This window comes from Falco rusticolus, chromosome Z, assembly GCF_015220075.1.
Source record: "Falco rusticolus isolate bFalRus1 chromosome Z, bFalRus1.pri, whole genome shotgun sequence".
Taxonomy (NCBI): Eukaryota; Metazoa; Chordata; class Aves; order Falconiformes; family Falconidae; genus Falco; species Falco rusticolus.
This window is the reverse complement of record NC_051210.1, coordinates 72,823,895-72,851,556: the sequence shown is the minus strand read 5'-3', so window position 1 is coordinate 72,851,556 and position 27,662 is coordinate 72,823,895. Positions and strand designations below refer to the sequence as shown.

Below are 27,662 nucleotides of genomic sequence, written 5' to 3'. Positions count from 1 at the left end.
CCCGCCCGCACTCAGCGACCGCCGCCGCGCCGTGTCGTGCCGTGCCGTGCCGTGCCGTACCCCGCCGCGTCGTGCCCCGCCGCCGCGATGATGCCCGGCAGGACCGTGCGCAAGGCCGCGCCGCCCGCCGCTGCCGCAGGTACCGGAGGGTGAGGGGAGCGGGGTGGCGGTGGCGGGGGTGACACAGGCACGGGGTTCTCCGCGCACCCCCACCGCCGGCTCCAGCACCGGGAGCCGTGGCAGCGCCCGCCGCGCCGCGGGATGCGGCTGGGACCGCCGGTGGGGACGCGATGGGAGGTACGGTGGGTGGGGTGGGGTGATGTTTGGTACCGGGAAACGAAGGAAAAAATGGGGGGAAATATGCGATATTGCCAAGATCTCATTAAAATCAAGGAGGGGGTGGGCGGGCGGCGGTGCGGGTGTCTGACGGTCGTGCGTGTGCCCTGCAGAGCGGGCGGCGGTGGCGCAGTGCGCCCTGGAGCTGCGCAGGATAGGGGACAAGTGGGACCTGCGACAGAAGATACTGAACCTCCTGATGAAGCTGTTCTGCCCCGAAACGTGAGCTCCGGCGGAGCCGGCGCGCTGGAAAGCAGGGGAAGACCTTGGCTAGCTCTGTGGGTTTGGAAGGAGAGACTTCACTGACACTGGGAGACGAAGAAAGCTCTTTGCCTTCTATTTTGCTGCCTATAGCCGCTCAAGGATGGCTGTCACAACATTTCTTCTAAGGAATGTTACAGGAACACTGGCATCTGAATGCCAGGTGGAAAAAAAAAAAAACAAAATGGGAGAGTGATGGGCAGAGCCCCTCACCTTGCAATGGGGAGACCTGGGGCAAGACAGAACTTGCCCTTGAACCTGGTCTGAGACTTCCAGCAGCCTGACTTCCCCAGTCGCCCTTTGGTCCTCGTGTCCCACAGCTACATTTCACCCAGGAGCTCAGACCACCTTAGGGAAGAAGCCAAAAAAAGCATCAGTGTCTTGGAACTTGGGATTGCATACCACGAGGCAAAAGCCACTGCTCGGTTTCTGACTGCTCGTGTTCTGTAAAGCATGGATTCAGCTGGACAGGGATCTGGTGGTGGGATTATTTCATCTGTCTTATAAGCAAACCACTCTTCTATTGAGAGGTTATTTGTTACAGGATGTTGCTTTGTGGACTACAATTTACAATTCTATGAATCAACACAGTGTTGCATACTTCTAGTTTGTATTATATATAAGTGTGTATGTGTATATTTGCATATATATTTTATATATGAAATATATAATTATGTGCACCCCATGTGTATGACTTGAGTATTTCACAGAAATATTAAATGCTACTTGTTTAGGCTTAAAATGCCGTATGAAAAAATGTTCAAAACATGACATAAAAATACATTATATTAGCTAGAAGAAAGCGTAATGTTTTCTGATAATAAAGGAAATACATCATGCATCAGAGAGGGGAGCATGTTTATATGTATATATATTACACAAATGCAGATATCAAGGTACATGTGGTGGAAGGATTCTTTCAATATTACAAAGAATTTCTTGAGAACAGTAAAATACTGCTATGTCTTTATAAGTATATTTATAAGTAACAAAATAACTCTTCAGTATGAATCCAAGTTGAATCTCAATTTTTATTGAGAATTTTATTTATTCAAAGAAAGCAACTACCTCTCTTTGAAGAAATAATATCAATAGAATTGAATGCTACAGTCAGTACAGGAAAGTAGCCGGGGATTTCTCAGTGTTTAACTACTCTTTTAAGTGAAGGTTCTCATGTACTTTTTATTTCCATTTCATTTCATGGCAACCTCATTTCAGTTCCAGATTGATGAAGCCGCTGTAGCCCATCCAACGGAAGGTGATGCATTATGCCTGTCTCACTGAGGGGTTATTACCCTTGGTTGGCTTCAGAGGAGCTGAATTAAGCATGTTGATCGCCTTCAAGGCAAACTAACTCTTGCTAGTAAATTCATGTCAGACATGATCCTAAACAGTAATTTTTCATGGATGGAAGCTAACAAGAAAATGGTTGAAGCTGATCATGTTTTGTAGCTACATCATAAGGTCAGGGGTCAGAGTTCCTTCTCTTAACTAACCTTATGTGTAAGAACATTTGCATTGTATAAGGCTGAATTGTTGCCTTATACAATGCAAATGTACTTAACATACAAGGTTAGTTAAAATTATGGGGTTTATTGCCTCAAAATTCTTGTTTGCATTAATAATTATTTTTTTTTGTTAGCTCTTCTGAATCTGCCTTTGCAAAATTGTTATTACATCACTCTGGTCACTGTCACAACTAACTGTGTATGGCTGCTACCTATGTCACTGATTTCACAAAACAGAAGATGACTGACTTTGCCTGCCTGTCCGCATGGAGGACTTAACCCCATCCCAGTGGCATTACTGCGAGCTTTGCCATTTACTTGAGCTACGAGCGTGGTTCGCTGCTCCTCGAAGCTACCTAACTTTATCTGAGAATGTTTCAGTAACATCTTAGTTGTTTTTCATCTTAGTACTGCAAAGTTATGTGTTTTGCTGACATGCACAGAGGTTGGTTTTTCAGGTATTAAAAAGTGCAAAGACTTTCTGTTTGGCTAAACACCAGCTCCCATGCTAGTGCTGCGTGCAACTTGGCAAAGCTGTACATCCAGAAGTAGCCCTGACTTCAGCAGAAGGGCTCCTGCTGTATGTCCTGGGCTTGGTGGAGTCTTGGAGTCTTCATCAAGGACACTAAACAATGATTGTGCCTGTCTGGGACTCTCAGGAATACTCGGCAATCGCATTCGCATTAGTAGCAGATATGTATTTCAATATAAGTGGTCTGCTCAATGTACACTTAAATGCAATAGTAAATGAGGTGCAGGCTTCGTAGAGCCTGCCCAGTTCTTCAGGCGTTAGCATACACTGATGTTATGAAAATAAAATATGCCCATAAATGCACTGTCACGGGGATATCTGCGTTAAGTATTAGCATAGTATTTTTCTGTCTAGATCTGCAAACACTATTTGCTTTTTGTGAAACGTTTCTGTGTTTCTCTGAGCATTGTTAAAAGTGCTAGCATTCACCGTGAGCTCAGGAAGAAGACCTAGATCCAAGCCATCAGTGCCAGCATATGAGCAAGCACTTGCTGATGGTCCTCCCTGGGATTCCTTTTGTTACTTGCGCAAAGGCTCTGCTATGTAACTGTCAAGACAAGTTAGGCTTATTCTGGATACGGGCCAGATGTTTTGCTGTATGCCCTATGCATTGAATTCTTGCTTAGATAATAAATACAATGTGTTTGTGAGAAAAATGAGTCATTGTTATAACTCAGGGGTTTTTTGTGGATTCTGAATGCGTGATTGTATTATACAAATTGCTTTCATACTTCCAAGTCAGTGGGCACATGCCAGGGCAAATGCAGGGGGCCAGTAGGTGTGCATTGGGAGATTAGGCTTTGACTTCTGCCTTTAAGAGGAACAAGACATAACCGTATCCTTGAACTTCAAAATGGGAAACTGAGACACCTATTCTAATATTTGCCAGTAACTACTTCCTGCAGAATAGTTGCATGGTGTCAGGGGCTTCATTACCCTCTACCAGAGGTCTAGCAGCTTTGTGGGAGATTCCTTAGGGATCAGTGAAGGGCAGACATCCAAGTTAAGGGTTTGTCTAGGATGCCAGCAGAAAGGAATACAGCATTTTGCCAAGGTCAGATTTTACTTTCTCTGAAGTTCAAATCTGGAGTTCTGGAAAAGGGGGAAATTATACTGCTTACTGCAAGGGAATAGTGAAGAGGTAGTGCAGAGTATATTCTTCCCTAAAGCTGGGAGCCAAAGGTGTGTCTGTGGAGAGGAGAGTCCAAGATCCTCACCTGCTATGCTGTGCACATCAGCAGGCTTTCCCCAGTAACTCACCATGCTGCTTCTCCTCAGCTTCATGGGCAGGGAGCACCACACCTGGGGCATGCGTTCCCAGCACAAGAAAGACTATGAGCTTCATGGCCAAAGCCTCTCCTTTCTAGTAAACAAAAAAGGCAAGCAAGTCCCTGTCCTTTCCCAGTTTGCCACCAGCAGAGGCTTGGAAGAGCTTCACTTCAGGGGGCATCAGCAAAGCAGTCCCGAGAAAGACCATCAGCCTGGTGCCAAGTGCTACTACAAGTTCTGTACGCTGCATTTTTGCACCACTCCACCAGCAGATTACACTTGTAAGACTCATCAGCCTCGTGAAAACATCCAGACACCCTCACCCACTGCCTGCCCGAGCTGGCCCCTCTCCCACCAGGTCACAGCCAGAGCACAAAGCTCGCGACATGCTCCTCCCTCAAGGGCAGGGAAAAAATATCCCATCACTGGGGCATGGCATCACTGTCTGAAGGCACCTGACTCACCCACAAGCACCTGATAGCAAAAAAAACAAACCAAACCCACCTGCCAGAGCAAACTGCTGGAGCTGCTGCCCTGTAGTGCTAACCACAGCCTGCAGGCACCTGCCAGAGCAACAAGTGCTGCCCCAGGATGCATTCACACTGTGCTCATGCAAGTGAAAACCAGCCCAGTGCCCTCGGGCAGCTCACACTCTCACACCTGACACCGGATGCACAAGTGGTATTTCCTAAACAAATTGCTAGACAACAGACACCACCTCCCTCCTGCCCTCTCCCTCCATGGGATGTTTGTTCTTTAAGTCATCTGAAAAACAATGTCTCATATGCCACTCATTATTTTTAAGCATACACTGCTGGAAGGGACTAATTTTATCATTTTCCTCCCGTCAGCACAAGACGGTGCGAGGACATGACGTGCATCCGTAGAGGTGCAAGGACCTTGGCTGGACAGGAAGGGCTGGGGATATGATGTGTTGTCTTTCAGTCTGGCAGACTTTTCCATGAAGAAGGTGACTGCCAGCGAGCAATAATCTTGAAAGCTGTTACAGCTGTAAACAAGGGTCTTTACCCAAATGTGTCACTATATTGTCTGGATGACGGCGTAAGAAACCAGCCGCAGCAAGGCTGCCCTGTCTTCTCATTCATGGTCTCTTTGCAATGCAAAGCTCACCAGTTCACAAGCTCTCAGAAAGCACAGAGGCAGGTGTCACTCCTTCAGGAACAGGAGATATCCCATGAAATGGCAATGACCTCAATTAAAACTGTTTCATCCATTTAATCTTACAAGGGCTTTGGTGTCGTTCCCTCCTTCCCATAAAAGGATGGTGGGAGCACCACTTGGCTTGAATCCTCTGTGCCACCACCACTGCTTGAAGGGCCAAGGCACCTTTCCACCAGGGATAGGCCAACTTGCAAACCTTGAAACCACAGCTACTTTCAGCAGCACTAAGAAAAGGCCAGTGAAAAGTCCTTGGAGCTGCTGCGAGGATGCTGGCACCCCTGGTTTACCACTGTGACACTGCCACAGCACCCACCCAGGGGGCTCACAGCAGAGGATGGTGCCAGGATGGTGCCCATCACTGGGCTTTTGTGCCTTTGGGGTTTTGCCTGTGTTATTGCACTCTGCCTAGGTCAAGGTACCATGTTTGTGCCTTCTCCCTTGGCTCTGGGATCCAGGCTGGGATTGCAGCCACCTTAGCCACCTGCTATGTGGCAGCAACTAAGGGCAGATTTCTGCTTGCGCTTTCTCCTTTATGCTCTTGAAAGGGACGTGACCAAGCAGTGACAAAGGCATGAGGCTGCATCCATGTCCTTCCCGCCCAGGACCAGGAATTAGGGAGGTAACTTTTGACAACAGCAGCTGGGCTTTTCCCAGGACAGCTGTGGCATCAGCAGTGCATCAAAGAAATGGCTTTGCTCGATAGGAAAAAGTCCAAGGAACTACAGCTCCAGGTAACTTGCTTGCTCAGCACAGTGGTGTCAGACTGACTCAGATGCACAGTGAGGTGAGGTCAGCACATATAGGACTACCAGCAGAAAGGTAGAAAGCCCTGGGTTTAGTGTTGGCTAACTTCAGAAAATACACTGACTGTTGGAAAAGATTGGTCTAGTCACAGCTTTAAGCATTGCGGGATGGAAGAGCAACTCCTTGTTTTGGGAGATGTTAATTTGCATCAAATGTTCTTTCTTAAGATCATTTTTTATGTCAGATTTTTTATTTTTAAAAGAAAAAAAATTGTAAATTATTGCAATCATCATTCATAGGTGAAGTCTTTTGCTGAGTCAAGTACTTTGAGGAACACAACTACATGGAAAGAGCACGGCTGCTTCTTCCATGAAGGCAGAGTCCGAAATGGGCTTTTGCTCAAGACTGGTGATGACAGTCTGGCTTCATCTGTACTCCTTGATGAGGAGAAATGACCTGACCTCCTTTACCAGAAGCAATGGGGATCACCCCTAGATAACACAGTATTATTTACTCCCCAGGCACCTATTGGTACGGGGGTGCTAGACACAGCACAGAGGTGCTGAAAGGGCATTTACACAACCCAACCTTGCCTAGGAAGAAAAAAGGAAAACACCACCAAACTGTTGGACCAAAGCTTTGAATCTCCTAGCCCAGTGCAAGGCAAGGGCAAGGGGCTGGCAGCACAGAGGCAGCAGGGTGGACATGCCCCCTGCAGCGACGGCTGACTCTGGTGCTGAGCCTGCATGGCTCTGTGCACTGGGAAGCATGGCTTGGGGCTGCCCATGGCCTGAGCAGGGTTTGCTTCCCCTTCTCATCACAGTCACGTGCTGCCCTGTGGTGTCAGTTCCTGCATGCACGGGCATCATGCCCAGCTGCCCATCCAGCCACCAGCTCCAGGGAGGGCTATGGGGAACCTCCCCCCAGCGGCCCTCCTTCACACCAACCCTGCATGGGGACAGAGGCAGCGACCATTAGCCTGCAATCAAATGTGGTACAGTGGCAGTTTTGGTACGTGCCTGGAAATACAGATGAGGCTTTGGAGCCGTGAGCAGCCAAAGGTTATTTGGACATGAGTTGCGTTGAATCACGCTAACAGGAACAGGAGAGCGGCAAAGATGCAAAAAAGGAGAAATAAACCAGAACTTTTCAGGTAGAATGATAGACCTGAATGCAAACAACAAAGTAGGTGTCTCTCCTTATTAAGATCTGAGCTTTGTACGTTAGTGATATGGGACTAAAAAAAGCCGCGTCTGAAACCGCAAACTTTTCTTGCCTTTTGTGCCAAGTTCCCCATTTGCCCATGCCCCAAAGCCTTCAGAAAAAGGCCAATCCCCAAAACACAGCCGAGTTAGCTAAAACAAATGTGATTTTCTACCACTTCACACATCTTAGGGATAAATGGAAGTTGTATGTACTAATGCATTTATGAATTAAATCTGTTGTGTCCTCTCTCTTTTGTATTCTCTGCCACTGTCTGGGGCAATTATGATTTTAATTAAAAAGACATTCAAGACTGATCTTATGAAAGTCAGGCTGCTCTGAGGCTTGCGCCCTGTTGACTCCAGCTCACAAAGTATGTTAGAAGGCAGGAGGACAGGCAGGAGGATGGATACATGGGAGTCACTGAAAGACAGGAGAGTGGCTTGGCTGGCCCAGCACTGAGAACAGCAGGGGAGATACTAAGGGCTAAAAAGGTCCTTTTCCTTTTCTCCATACTGTCCTGGTGGAGAAGCCAGGCTCTGGCCAGGGACAGACATAGCAGAGCAAGCTCGACGGGGCTGCATGCACCACCCCACACCCCCCCATCCATCCCCTTCCCACACTACTGGCTTTACACCTTGCACAATTTCATCTGTGCAACAACACAGGCTCCATTGCATCCCTCATCACAGCTTTTTGTGAGGGAGAGGGATGTGGAGAAAAGGGGTCCCAATGCAGATGGGAGACTGGGATACCACAAATCCTTTCTCCCCCAGCCCAGGAAAGGGCCCCAGCACCCATGGAGCAGGCCAGAAGCCTAGTGCACCAGCTTTTCCCACAAGGTGAGTCAGCAGAAACACGAGGGCTTATCCTTCCTCATGTGACTCTTTCCGACTTGCACTTTCATGGTGCAGCACCCAGAGAAGGAAACCAAAAGCAAATGCAGCAGCTCTTGGGGCGCAAGCCCAGGGATGAGGGAAATGCCCTCCACACCACCGGCACGGGAAAGTAAAACGCCTTCCTCCCCTCGCAGGAAAAACCCACCTGGCCCCTTCAGGCAGCACCGTGCATGGGAGGAAACGGTGAGGTTTGCCAGCCAGAGCAGGAGAGACACAGGTGAGTGCCACACTTGCACCGAGGCGAGGGCAGGACTGCACTGTGCCCTGAGCCAGGTGGGAGCTGCCAGACATGCGCGCCCAGCCCAGCGCTCAAACAGAGAGCAATGCACACAGGCTTGCCATGCGGATATCAGCACTGAGCTCAGGAGCTCCTTCCTCCAGCTCAGCCCACCCCACAGCGACGCGCTGGCATGCCCGTGCACTGCCAGGCAGCGGGGAATTTTGGGTGCCTCCGGCATGCTGCGTGTCAGAGCAGCAGAGAGGAGAGCTTTCTGGGCTGCCGGCTTGCTTTGAGCTACTGCGCAGTGACTGTGGAGGCACCTGTGTCCATAAAAAGGTGGACCACTTGATGCAAACTTTCCCAGTGTGGAGGTTATGGGCTGCACCACCCATTATGAGCTCCGCTACAGCTCCACTCCATCCACAGAGAGGTTGCCTCCAGCCCAGGCCCATTCTACCAGCTCACCTGGGTTTTTATCCCCAGAGTAGCTGGAAGGCAAGAACAAATACCAGGCTAGGACTAGTTGTATGTACATATTCCCTACGTGCCATGCACAACCCATTCTCTTATAGCCCAGGGACGGGGCAGGATGTACAGTTTATAACTGATGTGCTCCAGAGTCTGCTGCTCTTGATGAAAACTCACATTTCACTTTTGCCCTCTGCATTTTCCTAACACAGGTGCAGGAAAAAGCACAGCATAGCTTCCAAGACAGCAAAACAGGTCTTCTAAAACACTTTCTAACACTTCTTTAAAGCTTTAATCCTTTTCACACTGAATGACAGTTCTTGGAGGGCGGTATTTTACTTCTTGCTTAGACACACATCTGGACCGTGTTAACACACAGTCTTTGACTGTGCTCTCCCTGACAACCTTGTCCCTGTGATGCCAGTTCCAACTGTGGACCAGACTTCAGCATAACAGAAATAAATACCTAGAGGAGTACTAAGGATACCATTTATTTTCAAAATCACTAAAAAACCCAGACAAAACAGTTTATGGCAATACAGATTTACATAACAGAGACAGCAAATTGGAAAATGTACAATCTATTTCATGTTATTGCACTCACTTTTTTATAATATACAAGGCATATTAAACAGTTTTCATTAAAAGAAGTTTTATTTATATAAATAAAAGTGTAAATATACAATATCATACAGTAAGTGTATCAGCCTAACACACAAAACCTACCTAGAGTGGAACCTTAATTTCTCACATGATCTAGTCTACTCTTCATCAATATTTCCACTTGTACAGTTACATACTCTAAACATAGAAACAGGTAAATATCCCCATCTGCAAATAGTTCCTTCACATTTTGACAAGAACCACTGCAGAACATTAACTAGAGTTAATTAAAAATATGGGTCATTAGAAAATATGAATCATTCAACAGGTTCTTAATACCTATATGCCCTCATTTTTTTTTTTTTTTTGGAAGAAAATTATCAGATGTTGCTCCCTCTCTAATTTAGGCCTAACATCACAGTTTTTAATACAGATGCAGTCCCCACAGAAGATGGAAAGAGCTTCCAGGTACAAAAAGCTGCAACATGTGCAACAGCAGTATTGCACCAGAGCCTGCTGTCACATCCAGGATGTGCACCTTGAGCTGGTAAAGCCTGGAAGCAGCAAAGCCCTCCACCAGCCATTCTCCTTCTAGGAGCAAATTCATCTTATCTTCAGGTCCCTGGTGAAGAGTTGTGGACCAGATGTGTAATTTCATCCTGATTTTTTGGTCTTCCAAGACGCAGCTGCAAATCTCTGGAGAGTCACTGCTCTCCTAGAGCTTGGCCAACCATCTCACATGGTAAAGAATCATCGTGGGGACTGATAGGCAAACAGCAAGGCCAAAAATGCTCGTGAACCTACTGAATATTGATGAACTAATGCAATGCCCTCTGTCATTTTAGTATGACCAGGCTCTCAGAAAAAACACAGTTACTTTGCCAGGTGCATAACTGAAGGTTCACTACATCTGTTTGGTCTACTCTAATAAAGCAGACACACATATTACATAAATCCTGGGGCTTTTATGGGGAATGTCACCCCAATAGAGATGTCAGGAAATGCTACAGTCATCATATCAACAGTGGTAGCATCAGTAAAGATATTTCTTGTTCTTTCACAAAAAAAAAAAAAAAAAAAAGGAAAAAAGTATTTTCAGGAACAGAAACAATCAGGGTTAAATACTATTCTTTTTCTTGCTGTAATGTTAGTAAAGAAGTATCATTCTACCCATTAATAACTATCAGAGTTAAAACATTAAACCTATCTTTTAAATTATAGGCACTACTGAATCACACACATAAATCCCCATATTTTTGCTGTTACTCAGCCAACATATATCTACGTGCATGTAAAATAAAATACTGAACAGTGTTTGATTACTGAAAAATGAAAGCCTTCTAAATCACTCACAATGAACAGTACCTGCAAATAAGCATCTGAAAATATCCACCACGTTATCATCTTAAGTTACCTCAAATTAAATTTAATTTACAAAATGAAGACTTTACCTTTGAGCTCACACCGGTTTAGGAGTGAGACAGACACATGCCTCCCTGCATTGGAACTTCCCAAATTTTAAACTGTGGACTGAAAAAAAAAAAAAAAAAAAGCCATTTCCTAAAACACAACTGTGATTTACCACACTAAAGTAGCAAAAAGTCAGTACTGCACTTGAACGTATTATACGTATACAGGTATGTATTTACTACGCTGCATTAAATTCCACATGCATTTTATGTATCTATTATACACGCTATTACAGTCAGATTTTGGTCATTCCTGAAGAAGGCCTCACCGTTTAATTGCCATTGCCAAATGTCTTCTCTCTTTTCAGCAAATACACAGGGGTAATCTGTTTTATCCCAGAACAGGCCTGCAACCTCAGTGTGGTCCTCCGACCTCAAGTGCTGCATCCTCCTGAAGCCTCTCCCACCACAGAGGTGACTGGAGAAAAAGACCAGTCCCGAGAGAACAAGTAAGCTTTGGGGTCGCAAGGGACCCAGCTCCACAGTCATTTCACAGCACTGAACCTGAATTAGTTTCAACAGAAATCCTGCAGGTAAAGCAGCTATAGGACTACACACAGTATTGCCTTTCCTTGTAACCAAAAGCTGCATCTCTCCCTGGATTCAAATGCTAATACATCACTGAAAAAGAATTAAATCTATTCATTTTTAGGCAAACATTGCACAGCTTTTCTGTTCACCTGGTCTTGGGTTGCCTTGCAGAACTGAATTTTCCTCTGCATTTCACAAGTTGCACTCTAATGAAGCTGTCACAGAAATGAACCAAAGTGAGTGCTCCACTAACCTGGAAGCAATCACTCCAAGTACTGTTGAATAAATGTAAATAAACGGAACTGTATGATCTTGGGGTAGGGCCAAGTGACAAGCCCAGACCTTTTTGTAACTGCTGCACAGTGTCTTGGCTCACTATAAATGTGGGCAGCACTTCTGATTCGGACCGATTCCAGGCTGAGAGCTCTTCAACCCTGGGCATATTGGCTGCAAGCAGCCTCTAGCCTAACATGACAAACAACCTGAGAACTCTGGAACAAACAACTTGTTCTCAGCTGATAAGGACACTGGCCCATTTCCTCCTGTATCTCTTTTATGTTGTTTAGCTATCCCTGATGTAGGAAGAGAAATAACAGAGTCTAATCTCTTGCATCCATGCACCCTCCTCCCAACACAGCAGACTATAAATAACACTCAGCAGCATGGCCTGCTACCGATAACCTCTAATGTGAGCAGAGGTGAGAAAACCCAAACTAAGCGCCTATGGCATTGCAACCCTTTCACTTTTGCTATACCTGACACCATGGTTTCTCCCATCTACACAAACAGTCTTCATTTTCACCATCCAGAACCCTCAGCATCAGCCTGTTCCTGACGCAGCTGAGTGCACTTAGATCTTCCACATACATCCTCACGCACTCTCAAAAAAATGAAAATAAATACTGAACAGGAGAAAACAAATAAAAAAAGTCATTAAAAGCCACCAGTGGCTTTTCAGACCACTAGTCAGTTCAGATTTAATCTGTTATAATCCCCATCCTTAGGCCACCATTCTCCAGCTTGAGTGTTTCAAGTTGGGCAGCCTTAAACTTCTTGCAGACAAATGAAAGCAGCCCGGCTTGCAGACGTACTTAATGATCACTGAAGTCTGTGGGATCTGCAAGTGCTCAGCACTTCAAATTATCTCTCTTTTAAAAATATATATATTTCAAAGGTGCCTAATATTATCTGAAATCTGAATCTGAAAATCCAGACCCTGATTTTTACAGCTCCCATTTTAATCACAACTAACAACTCAGTCGACACTTTGGTGGATAATCGCCTATTATTTGGACATGATTTTCTTGCTCACAGATTTCTACCGCGTTAATGCTAACTGCTTTCAGATATAAGCTGCATCTAAGAACAGATTCACGTGTGGTGGATGCTGAGTTAGTTCATCAATGTTAAGAGGATTTTTCAGCTTTGCAATAAAATGCTCATGTTTTACGCATAAAAGTTGTGCAAAATTATACTCTTTTGTCATGCATTTTTAGCAAAACTGCACTTAGAAGAATAAAGTGAGATTGTTCCAGACATTCTCTTATTACAACAACAAAAGGACCAGACCTTAAGTAAGTGCCTGGAAGTCTCATTTCAGATAAGTGATATAGTATAGTCTAAATACCCATCCTTGTCAACAGGATGGCAACCAGCAAGTTATACTCCCAACAGTCTGCAGATACTAAAAATATCAGGGACAGGCACAGTGTTATTTATCTCAGTCAAAATACTTTAAATCAAACCCAGGAGAAGTCTTAAAGTTCCATTAAAACTGCCACATAATACAAAAATGTCTCTAACATTTGGCTTCCTTCATCCTCGATAACTAGGTGAGATTTTACGATGCTCATCACATGCTTGCTCAGTGGTTCTCCAAGGCTCTTAGCACCTCTCTGTAGAGAATTAAGACACTTTTGTGTGGCTTTAGAAACAAAGACTTCTTTAGAAACAAAGCTTCTAGCCAGTTTTAAATGTTTTGTCTTAGCAAGTGTGATTAGATGCAGTGCTTCCATCATACTGAAGTTCTGTGTTTTCTAATTAGTAGCTGCACAGGGCCCTCTGGCACAGATTTAATGATGTTCCAGGCATCATAATGCATGAGGCCAAGTAATGATTTTCCACTAACAGCAAGAATTTCATCTCCAGTTTCTATGTTTCCAGATTGCTCCGCAGCACCACCTAGAAGCAAAAAAGGAAAAAAGTCAGTGTAAAACCCCCCCCAAACCAAACCCAAAAACATAAGCCCGCAAAAATTTGCTTTCCACTGTGATGAACAGCAACTAAACCATTTTTTCCAACAGTAGCAATTTCAGTACAAGTCACTTATGTTCAGCTCAGCTCTAGCAACCTACCCCATGCTGCATTTCACAGAAAATGTTATTTTAACCAAGATAAACCCTGGTTCTTAGAATAAGTGTCTGTTTTTGAAGGAAGCTTCTTGAGTGCTTGAAATATGCTGTATGTTATCTCTGTAGCTCTAAGAAAACCTTGTTGATAAAATAAACATATAGGTTGTATGTGGCATGGATATATTTTCTCAAGAAGAACTTCAACATGCAGGTAATGCCATAGATTCTAAAACCTGGGTAACATGGATGAACAAACCAAACACGGGTGACAAACTTAGGACAAACCCATCAGACCTGAAACAGCTCCCAGATGGGCACACCTTGCACTGTTGATGAATGTGTGCTTTCTGTAAAGACAATTTAACTAACATCAGCCATCACAGGGAGAACAGGGGAAAAGGACTGTATCTGAGGATATAAATAATGAGCTCAAAAATTGAATATGCTTTTTACCCTCAGAATCACTTTCTAAACAGGGAAAAACACCCACACAAAGAAACTGGTAAGCAAGTCAGGAAGTATCAGTTTGGGGTTTTTTTCATTGATGAGAGAATAAACCACTGAAATGTAATCCTGTAAAAATGCAGTGCACCTGCAGCTTCATTGAGAGTTTCAGTTTCCATCAGAAAAAAACCCTATATTTTCCACTAAACTGAATCCCAGACTAACACATATTAAAATCATAGCACAATTCTGGGATTGGTTTCCTTTCTGTACATGGTCCAAGTAAGTTTAACTGCCTGCTGACAAACAAAATATCCAAGAGTGGCAGTTTTTAATACAAACATCACATATTCTTAGCAAAAAAAAAAAAATCAAAGAAAAAAAGGTAAAATTAATAATTGGGTATAATGCAGGATGGTGCTTCAGAATCACAGTAATTACCCACATTGCACTTTTCTTAGAAAAGGAACTGGATAAGGCATGAACTTCCCAAAACTTCTCAAAAATACACAATAATGCTGCTGAAATTTTCTAAGAAATTGCTGCTGTAACTAGAACAGTGGACAAGCCCAGGAAGAAACTGCATCATATTTAGTAAATCAAATTGCACCACAAATATTTACTAGCAAATCCAGTCTCTAGCCATTCCCAGGAGTATTTTTTTAATGACCACTTTGGCTAGTAAATGGTAATAAATGAGGGCCACAAAAACACCCTTGCTTCAAACAAAAATTGAATCCAAGAATTAAAATGTCTGTACAATGCACAAAAGGAAAACTGGGATAATATCCACTACGTGCTTGTAGTACCTTTAAATATTCTTTTTACAAGCAAGGGCCTGTCTCCAGCAATGGAAGCTTTTCCACCATCAAGACTGAATCCCAAGCCAGCAGAGGTTTTCAATAATTCAACGCAGATGACATCATTCATATCCAGGTCTGGATCTGTGACAGAATATATACAACATCCTGTTATACTTTTAACAGTAAATTGCAAGTTGTGTTTGGTTGGTTTTGGTTTTGCTGCAGTGACAATGCCAATTCAGAATTCAGTTCATATTCAGACTAGAACACACTATCACCCAGTTTCTCAGAAGTGAACATGTATTATTGCAGCTACGAAGGGGAGACAGTACAAAATGCATTTACACACAGAGACATTTTCATTTTGCACATTCAACAAAAACCTGCCAAAGCTGGTTTTTTTGGTCAAGATTAAACATTAGGAAATTTAGCAAAGACTCTAAACATCAAGAAAACAACTGAAAAATTACTGAGTAGAGAATATTTCTTTTTCATTTGTTCCCACTTGCTTACTCAATGAGCCACGTCTTTGTAAATAACAGTAATGAATGAAACATTACATTAAACAAACACGTTCCATCCTCTTTAAGGAAAAATAGGTAATCACTTACTAGTGTGAAGAATTGTTTCTGGTCTCGTATCTATGGAAGTAACCATTATTACCTGTAGGTGCATCCTGCCTCCTACAGAGCAGATATTTTTAGAATGCAATATTGCTGTAGCTGACATAAAATACGATTTTGCTTAGAAAGAAATAAATGTACAACTTTGGAAAACAGGAACCCCTTTGCCTTGTGTGAATGTAAAACACAGTCCACATTATCAAAAATTACTGCTACCGTTATCTCAAACAACTTTGAACGTTATCTAAAACATCAGATGTGCTTTGCCTTCCAGGATGGAAGTACGATCTTAACAACCCAATACGACGTTGTTTATGAGATAGTGTTGCCCCCTAGTGCCTTTACTCGGCAGATATTCTGCGTTTGTCCGTGCGGGATGCTGGGAGTTCAGGGCAGAAAGGGATTCTGAAGTAATTACATCCATTAATACCCACGGGAGCAATTCCAGAAAGGCTGATTCATACAGAGTGCTTCCTATTTCTTTTAAGCTGTACTACAAGGCTGTTCTAGAAAACCCAGTGAAAGCATAAAACAATAAAAATTGCTACAGGAAAAAAAACCCCAAACAGTAATGATTACACTGAACTAGTTAAAAACAGTGAGTGGCAGCTCCATGTCCTGGTTTTGGGGTGGTCTGAGTTGAGTGCCTGGTATTGCCCTGGAAGGCAGGGAAAGCCACATCACCATATCTCTCAGCAATAAGCTGTCACCACTGCCCACTCCCAGTGACACTGCAGCAGCGCGAGGCTGAAGCAGATCATCCCCTGGTCTCAAAGCAGCAGCATATGGACAAATACTAAAGGGTTTTGTGTCTTAATTATACACAAAAATCGAGAGATCTGTTTGTAACACCAAGTGCAGCCTTCACATGGAAATTCTGTCTTGTTCTCAAAGAGGAACTTACTATTCCACTGATACATTTCCACTTAAACTGTTTATCGCTAGTTTCCTATGGGATGGCTGACTGATTTGGCTTAGCTCAATTTACTCTAATATCAAAATCGTTTTTTCTGTTTTTAGTAGAAACAGTATGAAATCTGCTATTACAAAGAGCAAGTTCAGTGCCTATGCATAACAAACTGCAGTGCTTGGGGTTTTCCTTGATTTTTTTTTTTTTGGGGGGGGGGGGGGGGGGAAGGGGGGGCAGGCAGGTTGGTTGGTTGCTTTCTTGCACTGACTACTGTTATTTCTTGAAAGGAGTTTACCCTGGATTGGAAGAGTATGTGGAATCAGTAACTTCAGTAGTGATTAGGCCCTAACTGAATTAGGCCCTAAATGTCCTTCTAAGTTTCTGCCTAGTTATGATATTAGAAAAAAAACCAACAAAAAAACCCAAAGTCATTCAAAACCAAACTCCATTTAGGCTCCAAAGAGAACAAATAAAATTTAAAGGTAATTTCATTTGCTCCCTTCCATCACATAAGACACAGATGCTTTTAATCTAAAACACATGGACATTTTTCCCTTCAGTCTGCTTTGCAAGGGAATCCTTCCAACTTGGACAAAAAATCATACCTGTTCCTATTTCCATGGAAACATCCTTTCCAGACCCCACACATTTTCTGCCAGTAGCTGGTATCTCAAGTCTGGAGGAACTGTTTGCTTTGTCTTTTTCCTTCTGGATGACAATGACCGCATATTTGTATAGTCTTGCCTGATGAAGGGTATTCAGGACATCCCCATGGACTGAGCTCGCAAGAGACTTGCCATTGATTGACAGAACAAGATCTCCTCGATGTATAGTCCCTTCTTGAGATGCCACTCCCTTTGAAAACACTCTGTGGACCTACAAGAAAGATTTTAACTTAAAGGATGCTTTAATCTCATGACCACATGTAGTGCTCTACAGGCCAAGGCAAACACGGAGACCCTACCAAAGTTTGCCATCAGTGCTCACTGCCTGGATATCAAGCACGCAACATTTGTGCCAATGAACACCCTTATACACCAATACTAAGGTCTAAGTGACTGGAAGAGAAATGCGGTTAGGGATAGGGGGGAAAGCACAGGAAAAGATGCTATTACTGCATGGTCATTTCTAAGCCAAAGACAAATAAAAACAGCTGAGAATGTAACATCACAAATCACTTACGCTTTCACTGAACTCCTCAAAGGTCCTCGGTTAACATACCTCAAGTGACACACAGGTTAAATCCACATCCGTGCTACAGCAAACACCAAGGACAACATTGCGGTGTGTGACACACACTCCCCAAATTCCCACTGACTGGGACATGCACCCTGTCCAGTTTTCAAATGCACCCTTCTAAGTGGTGCACAGCATCTGCGCCTGGAAAGGCTCTGACTTTGTGCAGCTGTACAAGTATTTAATTGTCCGTCTCAATTTGGCTGATCAAATATGCAAATACATGCAAAGGGTTTGAAATGCATTTTTTCTGGAGAAAAAAAATACTCTATTCAGAGTGGATTAAACTTTGAGTAAACTCCACCACGTGCAGGTTGTGTGAAGTGTGTTATTTACAGAAAGGAACTGACTAAAAGATGGAAGATCTGGTATTTAAAGACTTGCCTGTCAGGTACTGTACTTTCAGCAGCTAGAATATAGTCTCCCATGCATGCAATTCTAGGTCCGCTAGGAAATTTCAAGACAGCAGATCCGCAGACACAGTTCTGCATGGCATTTTTTCTAGGAACTTATCCTAATACCCAGACCAACAGCAAGAAATCAGTAGCCTTTTGGTTCCTGTTCCCTCACTGCAGGGCCACACTGAGGACACCTGCACAGCCCTACAGATCCAAGGAGATAAATTTCCAGCCAGTCTAAGCAGGCATTCAAAGCTGAGCAACAGCCTCAATAACAGATGTAGGCACTCAAATGCAAGAGGTAAGTGGAATACAGGGGTCATGTCCAAAACATCTGTGGCCTTCCCTCACATGCTTTGCTCCTCACTACCTTGAAGCTCACAAGGTATTTCTATTTCTGCACCCAAGTGCGAGCACAACAGCCCATTAAGCAGCTCAGCACTCAGTGGCAACCCTAAATCCAGCTGGGACCCAGAATCCCAGTAGGTCAAGGACATTAACATATTGCCCACCTGAGAAGCATGCTTTACACACACTGAACAAAGAGGATCTGGAAAGAATAGGAGCTGATACTCTTTTGGTTTCATAGTTAATGGCATCCAGGAGAAAGACTTCATCAGCTACTCAGCACAAGAAGCTGTATTTTTAGGTAGTGTCCCAGTCTTTAGGTGAGGAGCTCTCTGGGGTGGGACACTGTTGAGCCTTCCTCTTGCTCACAGCTGCCACTGTGAGTCTTTGGACCAGAAGCAGGGAACACAAGTTTTGTAGCAAGAGACGCAGAGTCCATTCACTAGACTGTGAGCATGTTCTAACTCAGTGACTACTTAATGCAAAATATATCTACTTCTATTGGTCTTGTCTAAGTGCAAAAACCAGAAGATTTCTGCAAGGGCTGCTGCAGGCCCCAAAGACTGAGGACATACCCTTCTAATCGCAGCACTTAATGGATCTCGCTCTCTCAGGACAGAATTTAAATGCATATCTTGTGTAAGAAAATAGTCACACAGGACACCAGTTGTCTTGGCTTTTTCTGTCTCACTGGTCTCTTTTGAACAGTAAATAAATTGATTGGTATCACTTTTTACACACCAACATCATGTAATGGTACACAATACCTTTGATTCAGAATGCTGTAGAAGACTTAAAAAAACATCAACAAACAGAACAACCACCCTCATTTACTGACCATCCACAGGTCTTGATAACACCGAAACAAATTTGTGACATGAAATCCAGAACATTTGCTGAGGTCTGAAACAGTTTCACGATTTGCAAAAACTTTAAAAAAACTTGCTGTGCAGAGCTCACTTTCAAGGGCTGGGAATGAAAATCTTCCCTAAAAGCCTGCATGCACTGCAACTGCATGCAGAATTCTGTTTACATGGATAGGATTTAGATCGAGCCGATTCCATCCAGTTAGACTTTTCAAGACCAAAGACATAACTGGCATCCATCTCCAATACCAAAAATTACACTTCCCAAACGCTGTGATTTCAGTAGCAGATGGTATGCAGCCACCTCTGAGAAACACTGTTTTATGACTACGAATGACTTGTAGTAAGCCTTGATAAATGAGCACCTGATCTGATCACCAGCCTGCCTTGAAGTGAGCTTTGCAACAAAATGTCTGCAGCCATCACTTACTGTGACTGATTTCTGTTCCAGATCTATTCCTCCAGCAACACTAAACCCCAGGCCACCTCCTTCTTCTTTGTGCAAGACTACAAAGTATGTGTCTTCCTTGCTCTAGCAAAAAAATGGAGATGGAGGGGAAGGAGAAGGGAAAGGAGAAGAAAAACAAAACCAAAGATCAAGACCAAGTAACTACACAAATAACAAATTTCTAGTACCCTTAGATTATGGCAAGTGAAAAAAAGCAACTCAAGGAATTGAAACCGAGACATTAAATGCATTTCTGTTCGCGCTACAGATGAGTAGCAGCCATATGGAAGAGCTCGGGTACCTGACAGCAAAGGTTTCTTTGGTCAGTTCAAGTCTGGAAAGCAAAGTCAAAATTAGGATAGTGGAAGGGTATTAAACCTTGGACAGACTAATTTTCACAGGCTGTTAACAACTTGGCACTGCTTGACATTTTGAAGTCAAAACTCAATAGTTCCCATATACCTTTCTGGATCATGCACTGTACTTTCTGGGGAATTACTAACACATTTGTTATCCTGTTTCTCCTTGCCCTTGAAAGGCAGTAACAGAGACGTAATGCAGGGCAGTTGCATCAACCTCTTCTCAGCAGTGCTAGACAATCTTGCAAGGGGAAGTGGCTGCAAACTGAAGCTTGGGAAGGTTAGATGGGACAGCAGGAGAAAGTTTTTCACTTGGGAGGTGAAAGTAAGGAGCCTGTTAGTGATCCAAACAGGACAAAGCTGTACTGTAGTGTAAATGGGAGCATCTAGCACAGGAAAGGGACTGGTGCAGGTCTGCACCAGGGCTGAACTTGGCTCCAGACCAGAGTAAAGGTGTAAAGCTGGTTTCTTCGAAGTGACGGCCTTCTGCCAAAATACAGAATTTGCCATGACAGCAGCAGTCCCATCCAGTGAGTCTGGTGCTGTCTTCTGAATGGTTATTAGGACAAAACCAGACACTGTTACAGACACTATGTTTTGTGGTGTAAGGGGGACTATAAGTAGGCATTTGGTGGAGCGAGGGGATAGTAACTGCCTGTGGGGCAAAGAATCAGAAGTAGGGAGTAGAAAGCAGGTCTCAGCTTTTCCCTGGGATCCTATTCAGCATCAGTCATTTCCAGAAACTGCCAACACTAAAATTAATGGCACATCATTAGAAACCAACCTCTTAATCTATTTAGCATTAAATGACATATTTAGTTCACTAAACTCAACATTTTAACTCAGCATTTGCCTTTTAATTTTTTTCAAAAGCCACAGGAAACCACAGGTTATTATTGATTTTTGGTGAAAAAACAATCAGACTTTTGGTCTCACTATGTACTGTTTTTGCCAAATACTGGCCCTGGAAAATTTTCAGGCATCCCTGCAATGCATAGAGCCAATGTCAGAAACTGATGCCACCCTGTTCCACATCACTGATCTGTCAGTGCTTGAGGAGAGAAGGGCAGTCAGGTCTGAATGTCTTGGTTTATGGTCTTTTGTAGATGTTAAGACCCTTCTCACCTGCGCTAAAGTGAGAACAGCTTTACATTAGGCTAGAAATAATAAACCTAGTTAAGCATCTAGGCTAGCCCCTTTCGAAGTGCAGAGAGGGTAATGGAAGCATACATATACCTTTGACTATTAAGTACTATAGCAACCCTTTTTGTTTAAGAGTTCAGGTTCTTTTCAACCTTTGCTAACACAACTTAATTTGCATACACTGGGGAAGGAAAAAAAAAATCAGAATCCGAGGCTCAGATGTTAGAGCACTGTGCGAGGACCACACATCCTAGGCCAGTCATCAGCATAGTCTGAACCCTGGCTTCCCATTGCCAAGGTTGTGCACTTCCTCCTTCCCCAGCTCTCAATGCTGTCCTCAGCCAGCATGTGTGCTATGGGGCACAGATACCTGGCTGTGGATGCTAGTTGCTTTACTTGGCCACAGAGTGGGCACACAAGGTCTCCAGTGATCATCTGTTCAGCCTGTTACCCAAAGATCATCAGTCACAGAGATTTAAGCAATAAAATGCTTTTATATTTATTTTTTACATATTAGTAGCACTTTTAAAATGCTATCAGTAAATTCAGCACTGTTCAGAGTGAAAGACGATGACAAACTCTTCCTGGGGAAGCTCTCAGTCAGCCCATCTCATTTTTCAGCAATTGCCTAACTATGAAGAACAGTCCCATTGTACACTTAAATCCAGCATTTGACTAGCATAAAATTTTCCAGCATACAAGCCATACTGGGCTTAAATATGGATAAGAAACTATGCAGACAAGGAGTGCATTCCAAAAAGCATTCAGCTTTATAAATATTTGAGTTCTCTGACTTTGAAAAGTGGCATAAATAAATAATCTCTCCAAGACCCCATGCAAAATACTTTAAAGAACACTTAATTACCTTTGGCCAGAAGCACAATCCAGTACTAGTTTTATCAGTAAACCTACCAAACCCTCTTGGCTCACCAAGCTCTTGAGATTTGCAAGCCTTAGCTATGCTGTCTCTGGAAGGAGGTAAAGCTGGGTATTTTAGAGAGGTCCTGATCCCCACCCCAGCCTGTTCCACATTTGACATAACAACCTTTGTGAATAAGACTCAGTAACACTCTAAATGCGGCTCAGCCAGCAGTTATGCAGACCAGATGGCAGTTTCCCCTCCAGTTCTGTCATTATTTTATCAACTTTTGCTCTGATTTAAAAAGGATGTGGATGTATCCCACAAACACAAACACTGCAAACAGGGAAGTAATATTCTGGCAATCATTTCACTTTGGAGACTTTCTTGAAATACATAGATAATGAAGCAGGTTATCTTAACGCAATAACCAGTTTCCACAGAAGAGAACAAAAAGGTCATGGTAGTCTCTTACAAACGCTTCAGCAGCAGCTTTCTTGTGTTGCAAGCCACCAGCAGTTCAGCATTAAACCAAATAAATTAAATTTCTGTGGTCGGAGCTTCAAGCAAAAGGTGGGTGCTTCCAAGCACAAGGAGGACCACATATTCCTTTGCATGGTGGGGAATGTGACTCTGATGCAAGTGGTTGGTGGAAAGTTAAATTCTGATGTGCAGTTATTGACAAACCCAGTAGTTTCTCAGCTGTAATAATGACTCAAACGGAGGCATACTTCCCCACATAAAATAGGCCTATTTATCGTGGCTCAAAACTGGTTTTGCACCGGACAAACAATATTCTTTCTTATACAAAAGCCATTTAAATTTATTATGGGTTTATAGCAGGCATTCAAAAACCAGCATTAGTAAAACTACCATCAACTGTAACGTACCACAGGACTACTGGAGTGGCTCTGAAACTAGAAGATATTTTATCTGCCATTAAGAAAACCCTTAAAAATACCACCAATAATCCAGTTTTATCTTCTTGTTTTTACCTTTACTTGTGCTTTGACTTCTTGGAGCATAGCAGCAATGTCACATTTTGGTACTACTGCTGACAAAACAGATTGCATTTTTTGCTGGTCCAGGCTTGAGATGAGCAGCTGATCCAAGCTAAAATGAACAGAAAAAAGTAAGACAGCTTTGTATTTCTAGACCATGCAGAGATACATTTCAGGTATACAGTGTAGGTTGCATTAGGGTAAAGGATGAAAGGCCAACCCATTAACAAGCAGGAATCGTGAAAACAGGTAAGAAATGGTGTATGTTGGGAGAATGGGAAGAGGCAGAGAAGACAATTTAGGAATAAGTTTGAAACTCAATCCCCGTTCTGTTCCCCTTGTCCTTCCCTTACGGTTTTAGCAACAGACATTAACAAAAACAAGACGACAGCTACATCTGGAGACTGCTTCTAGCAGGACAACAAGCTCGTTTGTCACCGAAGGCTGTGCTGGCAGCCAGTGCTGCGTGGCGTCCCCTCCACAGGGGCTGTGGTGTCCTGTGACATGGCCAAAACCTGACCAAAACCAGCTAGAGGAGACACAGAAAAGGGGTCCAGCCTGGCCTGGATGAAGTGTTTCACCCTGTACTTGAACAAGCTGCCACCAGGCAGCAGCACAGCAGCTCCCGAGCGATGGAGAGCGTGAACAGCACCCCAGATCCTCAGTGGAACAGGGGCTGGGGCCAACGCTGAAACGCGCCTTGGGGCGGCCTTGGGGTAACTTTGCCTCAGGAGGGGTTTGTGGGGACCAGAACAGCGGTAGCAAAGCTGACACCAACCTGATGGACCAGCTGTTTTCTGAGCATTCCCCACGTGGAGAGCTGCCATGGGGCACGTCATCATCCGAGGCAGACCCTGGCGTCCCCGAACCGCTGTCCCGAGGGCTGCCAGCACCCGTCCCCACCCCAGCTGTGGCAGCGGGGCCGCAGTGGGCTAGCGGGGCTGCATCGCTCCGGGCAGGCGTGCCGAGGGCTCTGCGGGGGGTGATTTCCAGCTCTGTCTTGAAGCAGGCGGGCTGCAGCGGCCCCGAGAAGCCCTCTCCGCACAGCTTGTCCAGGTCGGGCATGCTGAGGGCCCTCAGCTCCCGCAGCCTGGAGCGGGACAGTGGTGGCCGCCCCAGGCCCCGGCTGCGGCGTGCCTGCGAGGCCGAGGGGGGAAAGGCGCCCGTGTCCGCCCCAGCGCTGCCCTCTGCGCTCCTCTGGGGCTTTCCTTCCCCCTTGCCACCCTCCGCCACACACACGGGCTCTGCGCTGGTGGGAGACTTGGCCATGGCAGACGTATTGGCCGGGCTCGGGCTGCCACCGTAGGAGCTCAAGCTGCGCCGCAAGGCCCGTGGCATCTCGGCAGGGCTGGTTGCTGTGGGCATCCCACCACAGGACCTCCTGGTGAGGGGGGACCTCACAGCTGAGTGTATATCGATGGCCTTCACAACAGGCCGGTCAAAATTTGCCAGGTTTTCGAAGGATTTGATCCTCTGTTTGACAGAGAAGGATGAGACAGGTTCATGTGGCCAGTTCAGCTCATAGTAGTAGTAATTCCTCCTGCAGCTCCTCAGCTTATCGGCGGTAGGGTAGCTAGTGTCGCTGGCTGAGTGAGACACGTCATGGACCCTCTGGGTGCTTTTGGAGGCATGTGCCTGCTCCTTGCCACTCTGGCCATTTGGCAGATTCATATGAACCATATTTAACGTCCCCATCTCGGCCTGCGGGTATTTCTCCTCCGCAGCATGGCCCTGGGGGCCTTGCACAGGATGAACCTCTGTAGTAGCATGGCAATCTTCCCTCAAGTGACCTGATAACTGGGCCGGCATCGAGTAAGTTCTTGTCACAGGTTTTGACAAACCATAGAGGTTTCTGTCTCCAACAGTATCTGCTTTTGAGAAATATTGCATGGTCCCCATCTCATCCGTCAGCTGAGGTGCTTCTGTGTTCACCTCTTCTGCTTTCTCCAGCAATGGCAGCTGCAAAAACGATGCTGGTGAGGAAGAGGTAGAGGAGGAGGAGGAAGAGGATGATGATGAGGAAAGCTTCACCTCAATGAAAGTGCGCTGGATCTCCTGCCCTTCCAGCTGCTCCTGCTGAACTGAGCGGGACCTCAATGAAGAGCCACCAGCAGATGGTTGCACCTTTTGCAGATCTAATTGCCTAAGGTCATCTGCACTATACATGCTCTTGATTCTATTCAGGCCTGTTCCAGGGTTCTCAATCTGCCCTTTCACATATTCAGCTTTTGGTATCCCCTGAGGAGATGAAGTGACTTTGGACTGACTGTCTCTGGCTCTGAAATCATCCACCTTATCATGACACACTGCAAGCTGCACAGAAACTTGTGTTTCTTTTGGCTTTCCCCATGCCTGCTGCAGGTCTCCACAGTCACATTGCACGTCACTGCTTGCTGTTGGGCTGCCGGTCCCATTCAAGAGAGGCAAAAGCGAATCTTCAGGTATGACCATAGGTGGTTTATTTTCTAGCTCTGACTTCAGAGTCCTTGAGGCTGCTGAAACGCTCTTGCCAGCATCAGGGTTTGTAGGTGAATTGCGCGACAATGGTGTTTTCTTTCCCAGGAGTTTGGGGGACAGCTGTGGAGAAACAGAAGCCCTTTTCTGATCAGCCCCGCTGACTTTGGTAGGATTAGTGCCAGAAGAATCTGAATTTGCCTTTGCTTTGCTTTTGATGGTGAACCCTTTTAGCTTTGGTCCTGCTTTGGCCTTCTGGTTATTTAAGAGGGTGTCCATTATACTTTTGTGTGTCATTCCCTTAGACTCCTGACAAGATTTTTTCTGAGAGGATGGGCTGTGCGGTACTGCAGTGCCTTTGCAGTGATTTGTGCCTGAGCTTTGGACTTTCCCATTTGGAGTCCTTCCTGAAGTCACAGAGTTAATTTTCTCATTTTTCCCTGGCAAGTCATGAGTTGTATTAGCCTTTGGATCTTTAGATCTAGCAGGAAAGGGAGACCTGAGTGATATTGCTCTTGATGACAATGCATTCACGTGATTGCTGTCTGTTTTAGACAAGTTGGATAAACTGTTGGTTTCTTTCTTCACTGTAACAGCACGGTCACAGTCCTCAACTGCCGTTTCGCTTTCAGATTTGGATCTCTGCTCATCCTGATCTTTCTCAAGCAAGTTGCTCTCCAAGCCACCAACATTCCGAGCAGAGCAAAAGCTTATCTTTTTGCAGCGCAGAGACCCTTCCTCTTCAATGGACTCACAGCACTTCATATGTCTGTTACTGTTCCCCAAACCCATCTGTTCTTCTGTACTTAAGGCACCATTGTTACAGAAAGAGTAAACTTCAGGTATACTGACTGAATTCCTTAGGATGTCTTTTTCTGGCAGGAGAACTGAGGAAGGAGAACACAAGGATGCAGAGGACACATCTGAACACTGTGAGGGAGCTGGAGTGGGACCGCCGTGATCTTCCAAGCCTAGTTTGTTGATGCTTGTCTCCAGTGACCCACACATGGCACAGTCCTCAGTTTGCAAAACGTTGCCACTGTGGAGGTGCAGCAGGGACAGAGAGGATGAGTTTGTTGCGGATGTGAGATGCTGCTCCTGTGTGCGCTTTTGTGGCTCATCGTTCATGCAACAAATCTCAATTTGCTCCTCATCTGACTCCATTACAGTACGGGCTGCAGGGGCACCTGCAGCAGCGCACAGCCCAAGCAACACCTCGTTAGAACTGTCAAAGGTTTCTGTGAGAGACTCTGCGTCAGAGTGAGAATCCTCCGCAGCCCCATACATAGACTTTGGAAATGGGTCACTTCTCTTACCTTCCAGAGAGTTTGCTGTAGGCAACTCATCCTCATTTAAGCTGCTAAAATTCCTAGAATAGTTATTTAAAGAGTTTTTATTCACAGTAAAAAGTTTGCCTGTGTTAATGGAGTCCAACACAGACAGCCCCAAAACCCCTTGTGCATTAGCTCCACAATTCACAGCTTTTTCCAGCAGCTCCTCCTTGGCTGCTTGTGGCTCAGAACCAGGACAGCCTTCATCAGTCCCACAGCAGCACATTGTGGTGTACTCATCTCGGAGGGGGCTTTCCGCTCTCGACGGCGTGCGTGAAGCCCTGCTCTCGGGAGGTCCCATTTGGCTGAGCAAGTCATCGATGTCAGTGATGGGGATGGCAGAGCAGTCCTCGGTACCGCTGCTTTTCATTGGACCTCTGTGCACATCTTTGGTCGTGGCATCAGGTGGCAGTGTTGTCCTCTCCACCGCACAGACGACACCAGCATTTTGCAAACCCGCTCCCTCTCGCTTCCCAGCACTTGGTGGTTCTTCAGTTGCAAGGATGCTGTTGACATTGGCCTGATTTTGACTGTCTACCCCTGGAGACAGGATGAGGTTTGTAAATCTGCTGACAGCTGCATCATGATAAAAATAATAAAGAAAAAAAGGTAAAATCCTGTCAGATGCAGGAAGTGATATACAAAACACCAGGTTTTATTACAAAAATAAACACCCACATAGTCATACTACATGTTTTCCTTTTGCTCTGCACTCCTCCTCGTCTGTAACAGTGTTTACAGCAACTCAAATTAATCATAACCCTGTGTATTTCAGTAGCACACAGGAGGGAGCAATCCACTTATCCAAGGTGAGTAGTCATGATCTGTTTAATTCTCATCTTGGAAATTTCAGCAGTCAAGCA

The 27,662-nt window shown here is 44.8% G+C and overlaps 2 protein-coding genes across 5 annotated transcripts in view; one reads left to right on the top strand and one right to left on the bottom strand.

Annotated features, from left to right (window-relative positions):
* The first annotated feature begins 65 nt into the window (after nt 1-65).
* Nucleotides 66-1,441, top strand: PMAIP1 (phorbol-12-myristate-13-acetate-induced protein 1). Its single transcript, XM_037374355.1, has 2 exons — nt 66-139; nt 450-1,441. Exons 1-2 carry the CDS (start codon nt 88-90, stop codon nt 560-562), a joined length of 165 nt encoding a protein of 54 aa, XP_037230252.1. The 5' UTR covers nt 66-87; the 3' UTR covers nt 563-1,441.
* Nucleotides 1,442-9,097: 7,656 nt separating this feature from the next.
* Nucleotides 9,098-27,662, bottom strand: part of PDZD2 (PDZ domain containing 2) — a 204,716-nt gene continuing 186,151 nt past the window's right edge. For all 4 annotated transcript variants that reach the window (XM_037373554.1, XM_037373555.1, XM_037373556.1 and 1 more), the window contains 6 exons: nt 23,793-27,375; nt 23,009-23,126; nt 19,635-19,736; nt 16,962-17,232; nt 14,830-14,964; nt 9,098-13,406 (listed from right to left, as the gene is read on the bottom strand). In XM_037373554.1, the coding sequence (XP_037229451.1) occupies nt 13,240-13,406; nt 14,830-14,964; nt 16,962-17,232; nt 19,635-19,736; nt 23,009-23,126; nt 23,793-27,375 (4,376 nt within the window). In that variant the 3' untranslated portion in view covers nt 9,098-13,239. The remainder of the gene's footprint in view (nt 13,407-14,829; nt 14,965-16,961; nt 17,233-19,634; nt 19,737-23,008; nt 23,127-23,792; nt 27,376-27,662) is intronic.